The 11,231-nt window shown below is 72.4% G+C and overlaps 2 protein-coding genes across 2 annotated transcripts; one reads left to right on the forward strand and one right to left on the reverse strand.

The window, feature by feature from the left end:
• Positions 1-2,999: 2,999 nt before the first annotated feature.
• Positions 3,000-7,907, reverse strand: AURANDRAFT_65537 (hypothetical protein; the record flags this gene model as incomplete). Its single annotated transcript, XM_009040535.1, has 4 exons — positions 3,000-4,479; positions 6,418-6,708; positions 6,908-7,061; positions 7,187-7,907. 4 exons carry the CDS (start codon positions 7,905-7,907, stop codon positions 3,000-3,002), a joined length of 2,646 nt encoding a protein of 881 aa, XP_009038783.1.
• A 146-nt stretch (positions 7,908-8,053) lies between these two features.
• On the forward strand, positions 8,054-9,208 carry AURANDRAFT_59196 (hypothetical protein; the record flags this gene model as incomplete). Its single annotated transcript, XM_009040447.1, has 1 exon — positions 8,054-9,208. The coding sequence occupies one exon, from the start codon at positions 8,054-8,056 to the stop codon at positions 9,206-9,208; it is 1,155 nt and encodes a 384-aa protein (XP_009038695.1).
• Positions 9,209-11,231: the final 2,023 nt, after the last annotated feature.

The raw sequence follows: 11,231 nt of genomic DNA on the forward strand, positions 1-11,231 counted from the left end.
GACTGGAGCTCGAAGTAGGACTTGACGACGACCTCGACGGCGCTGTTCGGCGCCGCGTGGACTACCGTCGCGACAATGGCTGCTAGGAGCGCGTAGCTGAGCAGCCCCATGCTTCTCGGGATTTCCCCTCAATGTTGCACGGCAATGAAATCAGGTTGAAGCTCTCGAGCTCTGATGGCCGCCTTCGAAGGCAGCCCGTAGTCGCGCCGTGCGACATGTCCGTGTCCGTCGACGTGACCCAGAGCTTCACGTGCGACGTGCACGCGCTCTGGAAGCTCATCGGCAGCTTCTATGACTTGAAATGGACGGGGGACGATCCCTGGGAGTTCGACGGCATCTACCGCACGCTTCCCGAGCACGGCATGAAGGAGCAGCTGGTCTACAAAGGGGAGACGTGCTACACCTACAAGATGGTCGAGGGGCCGTTCAAGAACTTCACGGTCACCATCTCCGCGGCGGCCGACGGCGCGGGCTCCGTCGCGACGTACGCGGCCGTCGGCGACCTCTCCGACGAGGAGCGGGCCATGGTGCGCGACGGCACGCGGGAGCTGCTCGCGGCCCTCGCGGCGACGCGCCCCTAAAATAAAAACTAGCGCGGGCGCCCGTAGTAGAGGCGGAACAGCTGCTCGGGCGTGGCGCCGACGTGCCACCAGAGCAGCGTGAGCGCGTTGAGCGCGTTCGTCTTGAGGATCCCCGCCTTGAGGAAGCGCCGCGGCGACGTGAGGGCCGCCTCCCGGAGCGTGACGACGCGGCCGCGCTTGCGCGCGCGGAGCGCGAGGTCGAGGTCCTCGAGGAGCGGCATGCGCGCGACGCCGCCGAGGTCCGCGAGCGTCGCCTTGGACAGCGCGAGGCCCTGGTCGCCCCAGGGCAGCTCGAGGTACGTCGACCGCACGTGCGCGCCGAGCTCCACGGCCGCGAGCGCCGGCCGGCCAGAAGAGCCGTCGAGCGCGAAGCCGAAAGCCGCGAGCGTCGTCCCGGGCTCCGCGAGCGCGGCGAGGACGAGCGCGTCGTAGGCAAGCGGCGGCCGCGTGTCGCCGTGGAGGAAGAGGACGGCGTCGCCCGTCGCGGCGGCCGCGCCCGCCGCGAGCGCGGGGCCCCGGCCCGCGGCGGACGTCGACTCGCGGACGACGACGCGCGCTTTCGCCGCGTCGACGGCCGCGCCGAAGGCGCGGGCCGTCGCCGCCGTGTCGTCCGTGGACCCCGCGTCGACGACGACGATCTCGACGAACTTCGCGGCGCGGTCCGCGCACGCGGCGAGCGTCCGCTCGAGGCCGCGCGCCTCGTTGTGGGCCGGCACGACGACCGAGAGCGTCTTCGGCCGCGAGGACGCGCTGCCGCTGGGCCGCGGCCGCGCGAGGGCGTCGCGGACGTAGGCGGGGACGCACTGGAGCACCATGAGCGCCTGCGCGACGAGCACCAAACCCGCGAACGCGAGCTCCCGCACGAACCGCGGCGGCGCCTCGCCCCCCCGGTCGAGCGCGTCGAGGCTCGCGACGGCGAGGTCGCCGGCGGCGTCGGCGCCGTAGGCGTGGTGGCACTCGGCCGTGACGAGGTCGTGGAGCGCGTCGACGCCCGCGTGGGGCGCGCGCCGCGCGAGCGGCGGCGGCGGCATTCCGCGGCCGTCGGCGAGGAGCAGGCGCCCGTACGCGCGCGCGGCCCGGCGCAGCGCGGGCCGCGCGCAGGCCGGGAAGGCCGAGAGGCGCATGGGCGACTTGGACACGGCCTCGATGGCCCGCGACTTCAGGACTTTTTCGAAGCACGGCGCGCCGTACCACTTCCGCCAGTCGTCGTCGCTCCACGCCGCGCGCTGCGCGCAGACGTCGAAGGCCCGCTTCGGCGGCGCGTCGACGCGGCCGCCAAAGACGCGCGCGCGCACGCGGGCCTCGAGCGCCGCGCCGCCGTCCATCTGGAAGGAGCTAAAGTCGACGACCGTCAGGTCGACGTCGGACGGGAGCGCGGCCAGCTGCGCCTCGAGCGCGGACCAGCCCAGGCGCCAGTCGAAGATTTTCGCGACCTCGTCGTCGTCGAGCTCGGAGAAGCGGCCCAGCGGCAGCGCGTCCCCGCGGCCGAAGACGGCTTTTTGCACCTCCGGCCACGAGAGGAACGGGTGCAGCGCGCACGCGCGCACGGCGCCGGGTCCGAGGCGCGAGAAGTCGCGCGCGGCCTTCATGGCCGCCCAGGCCTCGCGCCACGTCGCTTTGGTGTGTGCTTCAACAACAGCCTCGCCGTGCACGCGCAGCGCGCGCGCGTCCGGCGCCACGCCGAACGCCGCGAGCGCGCCCGAGTCGACGCGGTCGAGCATGGACTTGAGCCGCGACTCGAACTGGAGGCAGGGGCTTCGTATGACTATAATCCACCACCGCGCGAGGCGCGCCCAGAGCGGCACCATGGCCGGGAGCACCTTGTTCGTGACCTCCTTGACCACGACCGTCGCGACGGCCGCGTCGACGGCCTCGACGGCCGCGAGCACGCGCGCGAACGTCGCCTCGGCGCGCGACACGCCGGCCGCGGGCGGGCCCAGCAGCGACGGCTCGTTGACCTGGGCGTCGAAGGGCAGCGCTCGTACAGGAACTTCTCCGTCGCCGTCGTGCCGCCGCGCGCGAGGCCCAGCAGGAAGACGAGGCGGAGTTGGTTGTTTTTTATCAGTTGTTCCAACTTGTCGAAGCTCGGCGATGCGTTCATCGCTGCTTACGACGACGCCATCGTTGCGGCGATTTTCATGGCGCCATAGCTCTCCGTCCAGTCTTGTCGTCAACTTGACGTCACAAAACGGAGTTGTCGCGACTTGGGTAACACGAGATGACCGGCGCCGCTTTGCTCCGGATCGCCGCGATGGTGCGGGGTCGCTCCGGATCGCTCCGGATCGCCAGGACCGCGTCCGAGGGCGCGGGATCGCTCTGGATCGCCGCGGATCGCGCCGGGATCGCGCCGGATCGCTCCGGATCATGATCGCTGCCAGGATCCTGGTGGCGCCGGCTCTAACGTTCTGGTGGCAAGTCTTAGTACGACCACCCGGGGCGCCAGCCGCGGCGGGCGACGATCTGTTCCCGGCGCGTCGGGAGGTAGTGGGGCCCGGGCAGGCCGCCGTGGGGGAAGGGGCGGCCGAAGGGCGTCGGGCGGTAGCGCGGGCCCCAGTGGCCGAAGGGGCGGGGGTGGTCGTAGATCCGGGGCACGTCGAAGCGCGGGTCCCACGGGACGTCGAGGTAGGGGCGGGGATGATGGTGGTGATGATGATTGTCGTAGATCCGGGTCGCCGCGAAGCGCGAATCCCACGGGTCCTGCGCGTGCCCGCCGCGGACGTCGCGACGGTCCCGCAGCTCGTCGGAAAGCTTGGATTTGGTCGCTTCCATCAAGCGCGCGCTCTCGGCGCGGCCGTCGTCGACGGACCGGCGGACGTCGCGCAGCTGCGCGTCCACGTTCTTGGCCAACGCGTCGGCCGCGTCCCGCTGCTTGCCCACGGCGTCGCCCACGTCGCGCTTGACGGCGTCCAGGGCGGCGTCGACGGCGTAGAGGCGCCGCTCGAGCGCGCCGTCGTCGGCGGCGCGGGCGGGCCGCCGGGCGACGGCGTCCTCCACGGCGCGTTCGAGCCTCTCGAAGCGGCGCGCCATCTCGTCGGCGTCGGATCGGGCCGCGACGGGCGCCGGGTCGCGCCGTCGCTGCTCGTTCGACGTCGTGTCCCCGGACAGCGACGCGCGGAGATTCTTGACGGTGTCCGCGAGCTCCCGGAGCCGGTCCTCGACGCCGTCGGCCGACGGCGCGTGCTGCGCGGAGGCGTCGGCGTCGGACGTCGTGTCCCGGGACAGCGACGCGGGGAGGTTCGCGACGGTCTCCGCGAGCTCCCGGAGCCGGTCCTCGACGCCGTCGGCCGACCGCGCGTAGGCGTCGGCGCGGTCGTAAGTACGGGTCGCCGCGAAGCGCGAATCCCACGGGTCCTGCGCGGCGCCGTGGACGTCGCCGCTGGGCGGCGCCGCGGGCAGCGCCGAGGGCGGCGCCGCGGGCGGCGACGCGGGCGCGGGCGGCGCCGCCGCACGCGGCCGCGCCGTGCGCGTCGCGTAGGCGCCGCCCTGCCCGGGGTCGTCGCGGAACGCCTCGTTGCCCCGGCCCCGCGTGTGCGGGTTGGCGGTGGCGGCCTTGGCGAGGCGGTCCTGCTCCATGCCGGCCAACGCCTGCTCGGCCTGGACGTTGTCCTTCGCGACCGTTGCGGCGATCCGCGCGGCCTCCCACGCGGTCTCCTCGGTCGCCGTGTCGATCGGGCCGCTGGACCGGAGGGCGGCCACGGCCGTCTGCGCCGCGAGCTCCACCTCGCTCGGTTCGAGGCGGGCGTAGTCGTAGTTCGCCGTGACCGGCGGGTATGGCGTCGGGTATGGCGACGTCGAGCGCAGGACCGTCGTCTCCCGCTGAGGCGTAGGCGTCGTGAAGGCGGCCGCGGCCGCGGACAGCGCGCACAGTTTACGGAGCATCGTCCAGAAGCCGAAGCGACTGTTCATACGCGTTTCTGATGTCACACTCTCACACAGTTCCCGGCCTCAACAAGCCGACGATGTTGCTTTCCCCCCGACCGTGAGGGAGGCAGGATTAGAGCACGGATCTATCGTTAGCGGAGGCACTGGCGACGCACCACCGCCTCGCGGTAGGACTCGTCGACGAATGCAGCGGCGAGGGCCGCGAGGCGGAATACGCTCGCGGCCGCGGCCTTTTTCCATGGCGGCCCGGGGGCGCAGCCCATCTGTGTTCTCCGGCCATTGCGCGCGCGAGCGCCCAGAGAAACAAACAACGCTGCCTCGCCTCATTTCGCGGCGGGGACTACGGATAGTATGTTGACCGGATGTTGTGAAGAAGTGGCAAACCTCCACTCGCAGGCGACGTCATCGAGCAGGAGACTCATCGAGACGAACGCACCTCGAGAAGCATGGCGCTCCGCAATCTTTGCACACTCACCGCGACCGCGGCGGCTTTCACGACGCCGACGCCGCAGCACGCCACCACCGCCCTGCGGTCGACCTACCAAGGCGGGCCGGCCGCGGACTACCTCGAGGTCGAGCGGCGCGAGGTCGAGCGCGCGGCGCAGACGGCCGTGGACGCGCTCCGGTCCAACGGCGCCCCCCTCGACCCGGCGACGGAGGAGGCCGCGTGGGAGGCCGCGTGGATCGCCGCGTCCGTCGCGAACGTCGAGCGGCTCAAGATCAAGCAGGACGCGGCGGCCCGCGTCGCCGACCGCGTTCCCGCCTACGTGCCGCCGCTCGGCGGCCGCGTCGCCGGCGCCGTCGACGAGTTCGTGGCGGACAAGCCCGCGTACGCGGAGGCCGCGACGTCGTCCGCGCCGTCCTGGCTCGGCGCGCAGGCGGCGCCCGAGCCGGCCCCCGAGGACGTGTTCCGCGGCTACGCGCCGGACCCGCGGGGCCCCGTCGTCGCCGACCGCCGGGCGGGCGCCGAGACGTTCCGCGACGCGGACCCGTGGATGCGTCGCGACGCAAGACCCCCGCGCTTCGCGACGCCCCGGGACCCTCACGCCTACGGCGGCGGGATGCCGAATCCCATCGTACCCGGCGGCTACGCGCGCGACCCGCGGGATCCGCGCGAGCGAGGCGCGTACCCGGAGGACCCGCGGGATCCGCGCTTCGAGGCGCCGCCCGGCGGCGACGTCCGCGGCTACGGCCAGGACCCGCGGGACATGCGCGGGCCCGGCGGCTACCAGCAGGACCCGCGGGAGATGCGCGGGCCCGGCGGCTACGGCCAGGACCCGCGGGAGATGCGCGGGCCCGGCGGCTACGGCCAGGACCCGCGGGACATGCGCGGGCCCGGCGGCTACCAGCAGGACCCGCGGGACATGCGCGGGCCCGGCGGCTACGGGCGGCAGGACCCGCGGAATCCGCGCTTCGCTCCGGAGAACGTCCGCAGCTACTCGCCCGACCCGCGGGACGAGCCCATGGGCGGGCTCGGCAACTTGCCGCAAGACCCGCGGGATCCGCGCTACCTGCGCCCGCGCGACCTCCGGACCTACGACTCCTCCGCCGCCTACGGCGGCGCGCCGCGCCAGCGCTCCATGTGGGGCAACTCGGTCGTCCCGAGGAACGAACCCAAAGCCGCCGCCGGGCGGGCGAGCAACGAGAAGTTCCGCGACGAGGACCCGTCGGTCAGATCGGGCGCACGGCGCCGCGTGCGCCGGTGATGGTCGAGATGAGCCTCCCGGATCGAGTCGAGCGCGCGCGGCCCACCGCGCGCGCGCGACCGGCGGGACCCTCGGCGCGGCCGACGAACGTCGTCGTCGCGCCCCCTTCGTCTACATGCCCCCTCCGCCCTAGTCGCGCCCTCCCTGTGCCCCCCCCCCTCTCTCGTTCTTCCTCCTTTCGATTCCTCCCCGCGCCGCGACTAACAGACATCAACTTGAACCTCGTTTAATCCGCGCACCGCACGCACCCCGTCCGCACGAAGACCTCGTGGAAGGTCGGCGCGCCCTGGGCCCTGAAGGACGGCGCGAAGCGGGGCTCGTCGCACGCGCAGCGCCGGTCGCCGCAGTCCAGCGGCGCGAGGCCCGCCCGGAGGAGCGCCGGCCGCACCTCCGCGACCCAGTTCCGGTTCGAGGGCTGGTCCCACTCGACGCAGACCCAGGACGCGCGGTCCAGCAGCTCGGGGAAGTCGCGGACGACGTCCACGAAGGCGCCCTCGCAGTCCGCGAGGACCGCGTCGAACGGGCCGCCCGCGAGCCGCCTGTGTGGAAACCAAATCTTCAACCCGACTTCAATGTTAGCGTATGCGAACGTTTCGACGCAATCTCTTTGGCTGTGTCTCGAGAACTCGAGGAGAGGAATCGATTCGTCCAAAAATCAGCCGAATCGATTTCGATTTGACCGAGATAGAGAGGTTTGAAGTTTGGTCAGGACCCCCTGAACCAGTGGTTGGTTTCCACACTGCGAGCCGCTCGAGGGCCGCGAGGTCGTGGTACGCGTCGACGACGTCGCCCAGCACCATGGTCGTCGGCTGGCGCGACCGGCCCAGGAAGCCCTGGACGGTCGTGAAGCGGCCCAGCCGCGCCGCGAGGTGGTACTCGGGGAAGAATCGGCCTGGGCACAAGAGTTATTCAACGTCGCTTCAACGTGAGTGTTCCGCGCGCGCGCGTTACGGAAAACACATCCACGCTTCGAGACCGTTCCGAGAGATGATCGCTCGTCCAAAAATCAGCCGAAACGAGTGGAAAATGGCCGAGATCGGAGCCTTTGAAGTTGGGAATTTCGCTCTCTTGTGCTGCCCTGGAATCGGCTTCCCGGATCGACGACGACCTGGCGCGTCGGGTCGTCGAGGAGCGCGTCGGCGACCATGCACGTCGCGCCGAAGCCGGCGCCGATGGTCAGTAACCGCGCGCTCCGCGGGAGCAGCAGCGACAGGCGCTGCTCGCAGAGCTCCTCGTTGCACGCGAAGCCCCGCGCCCGCAGCGCCGCCCTCACGCGCCCGAAGTCGTCGTCCGTCGACTCGAGGAACGCCGCGCGCGCCAGCGCCCGCGGCGTGCACCGCGCGGCGATGGTCTCCGGGCCCGCGACGCGCAGGAGCTCCGCGAGCTGCGGATCCGGCGGCGGCGCCGCGGGCTCCGGCGCGAGGCGCCGGCGGCGGACGGCCGGCGCCGGCGCGGCCGCGGGCGCCGGCGCGGGCGCGGGCGCCGGCGCGGCGCCGCCGACGACGACGACGACCTCGCCCTCGGCGACCTGGGGACCCAGGGGCGCGTCGAGGCGCAGCGGCGCGCCGCCCTTGCGCTCGAGGCCCGTGGCCGGCACGGGCGACGCCTTGTTGTAGGCCTCGAGAGCCTTGCGGGCCGTCGTCTTCGCGCCGACCTGCAGCTTCAGCGCCCGGCCGTCGAGCGACGCGAGCACGACCGCCTTCTTCGCCGGGGGCTGCATCTCACAGGGGACCTCCATCGCCGCGCTTGAAGCGCAAGAAGCCGAAGGTGCCTTCGAGACCGGCGACGCTCGCAATGTCGACACTCGACGCCTCCGAGACGGCCACGGAGGGCGAGGCCGCCCCGGCCATCAACGTCTGCGCCGCCTGCGGTGCGGAAGCGAAGATGGCCTGCCCGCAGTGCGTGAAGCTCAAGCAGAAGGAGCCCGCGGGCTTCGACGGCGGCGGCTTCGGCGTCGTCTATTTTTGCACCCAGGACTGCTTCAAGGCGAACTGGAGCGCGCACAAGAAGAGCCACAAGCCCTGGGCGGCGGCCATCGACGTCGCGACGCCCCTCGACCCCGAGGAGGCGAAGCGGCCGCCGGACTGCTTCCGGGGCTACTCGGACTACACGGGCGACCTGCGGCCCTGGGCGTACCCGAAGGACGACACGGCGGCGCGCCTGCGGCGGCTGCCGGCGTCCATCGCGCGGCCGGACTACTCGCAGACGGGCCAGCCGAGGAGCGAGCAGATGGAGAAGCGGAACCGCGCGATCCGCGTCTACAGCGCCAAGGACATCGCGGGCATCCGCGAGGTCTGCAAGATCGGCCGCAAGGTGCTCGACGCCGCGGGCCGCGCCGTCGGCCTGGGCGTGACGACGGCGGAGGTCGACCGCGTGACCTACGAGACGACCGTCGAGCACGGCGGCTACCCGTCGCCGCTCAACTACTACGACTTCCCCTGCAGCGTTTGCACGTCCGTGAACGAGGTCATCTGCCACGGCATCCCCGACCTGCGGCCCCTCGAGGAGGGCGACGTCGTCAACGTCGACGTCTCCGTCTACTACGGCGGCTACCACGGCGACCTCAACGAGACGTTCATCGTCGGCAAGGGCGCGGACGAGGACTACCGGCTGATCGAGACCGCGTTCAAGTGCCTCATGGCCGGCGCGAACCTGATCCGGCCGGGCACCATGTACCGCGACGTCGGCGGCGCCGTCGAGCGCGTCGCCAAGGCCGCGAACTGCTCCGTCGTGCGCACGTACTGCGGCCACGGCATCGGCGAGTTGTTCCACACGGCGCCGAACATCCCCCACTACACGAAGAACAAGGCCACGGGCATCATGAAGCCGGGCCACATCTTCACCATCGAGCCCATGATCAACCTCGGCGTCTGGCGCGACCGCACCTGGCCCGACCAGTGGACCGCCGTCACCGCGGACGGCAAGAAGTCCGCGCAGTTCGAGCACACGTTCCTCGTCACCGACGACGGCTACGAGATCCTCACCATGCGCGACGACGAGCCCAAGATGGTCTGGGACATCGCCAAGCAGCAGAGGTAGGTTTTACGGTCGTAAATCCGGGCTTTTTCTTTTTCGAGCATCCGAGTCGTCGGCGCGTCGACCCGGTGTCGCGAGCGGCCGACCTGCGCGCACGTTTCTCGGCGTGCCTTAGGGCGCCCCGCTCCCCGCTGCACGACCCCGATAGGTGTTGCCATGCACTGGCGCTTGCTGCCTGCGAGGTGTCGCAGAGCCTTCGCAGCCCCTCCTTTCGCCGCGGAGCCCGGGCTTCAAGTTGTGAACGACTGCAACAACGTCTCACGAATCGAGCTTGCTGGTTTGGCTCGCGAAGAGCGCCAGCCTCTCGCGATTTTGCAACAGTTCCCGGGCCGCGCGCAACGCTACGCGCATCGCAAGACCGCCCGTGCAACGCGCCGCCGGTTTCGCCGCCAAAAAAGGCGCCAACAGTCCAAACACCGCCCGCAAACTCGCCGATGCTCGAGCAAGTGGACATTGCGAGTTCGCGGGCGGGCGAGGTCGTCGCCGCGCACGGCGCGCTCGTCGCGAGCGCCTGGCGCGCCCTCGAGGGCATCGCCGGCGCCGTCGGGAGCGACGCCGGCGAGCTGCTGGGCGGCGACGGCGCGCCGCGGGCCGGCGGCGCGCCCGCGGCGTCGGAGCTCCCGGCGCTCATGGCCGCGCTCGGCCACTGGCGGCGGTCCATGGACCGGGCCCTCGCGGGCCAGCGGAGCGCCGCCGAGGGCGAGGGCGGCTGGCCCGAGGAGAAGGGCGCGCGGGGCAAGCGGCGGCGCCGCGCGAAGCTCGACGGTCTCGTCGCCTTATCGGACGGGCTGGGCGCGTCCGCGTTCGCGCAGGTCGTGCTCTGCTCGGGCTACTGCGGCCCCGCGGGCCTCGGGCGGCTGGGCGCCTGCTGCGCCGCCTTCGGGGGCCGCCTGCCCTTCTCCGTCGCGGGCGAGCGGCCGTGGCTGTCGCTCGCCGAGGCCGCGTGCCGGCGCCTCGCGGCGACGTACCTGCGGCCGTCGCTGCGGCCCCAGGTCAAGGCGCTGACCCTGGCGGCGCGCTGCGGCCGGGCCTTTGGCGTCAAGAAGCTCACGGACGCCGTCGCGGCGCGCACGGGCCGCCTCGAGCGCTGGCGGGCGACGCTCAAGGTCGGCGACCGCCTCGACGTCATGGACAACGACAGCAAGCGCGCGGCGCCGGGGGACCGGGGCCGCTGGTGCGAGGCGGAGCTCGTGGGCCACGCGCCGCCGCCGACGGACCGGTCCCGCACGCGCGCGCTCTGGAAGGTCCACTTCCGGTCCTGGGACGGGAAATTCGACGAGTTCATCTTCTCGGAGCACGCGGAGCGGTTCCGGCCGGCCTTCACCATGGTCGCCGACTGGCGCCGCCACCTCGCCGCGGGCGACGAGGTCGAGGTGCGCCGGCCCCGCGACTTCCACGCGCCGCGGACCTTCTGGTTCCAGGGCGTCGTCGTCTCGCGGTCCGGCGACCACGTCAACCTCCGGCTCCAGGTCATCGACGCGTCCCTCGTCCAGTCCGTCGACCAGCCCTGGACCGTCCACGTCGACTCCGAGCGCATCGCCATGAAGTACGAGCACATCTCGCCGGACCTCTGGCAGAACCTCCGGTGACCGACTCGGCGGCGGGGGGGGCGCGCGCCGCGGACGCCCCGGCATAACACGACCGTTCGACCCGGCGGGGCCGCCCCCCGCGCGGCGTTCTTTCGGTTAGACGTTCCCCCGCGTCGGCGACGGCGGCGGCCGCGCGTCCCGGAGCGCCTTGAGCTCCGCGGCGTGCTTCTCGGCCGTCGCCGCGCGCTCCCGCTCGACCTTCTTCATCTTCTTCTCCACCTTGGACGCGACCTCGTTGAGCTTGGCCTCGTGGGACGCCTTGAGCTTCGCGACCGCGGCCGCGTGCGCCTCGGCCGCGGCCGCCGCGGCGTCGGACGCGGTCTTCTCCGCCGCGGCGCGCGCCGCGGCGAGCTCGTCGGCCTGCTGCCGCAGCGCGTCGTAGCGCAGCTGCTCGAGCTCCCTGCGCTGCGCCTCGAGCGCGCCCGAGCCCGCGTCGG

Source organism: Aureococcus anophagefferens (genome assembly GCF_000186865.1).
Source record: "Aureococcus anophagefferens unplaced genomic scaffold AURANscaffold_15, whole genome shotgun sequence".
In the NCBI taxonomy this organism is placed as follows: domain Eukaryota; class Pelagophyceae; order Pelagomonadales; family Pelagomonadaceae; genus Aureococcus; species Aureococcus anophagefferens.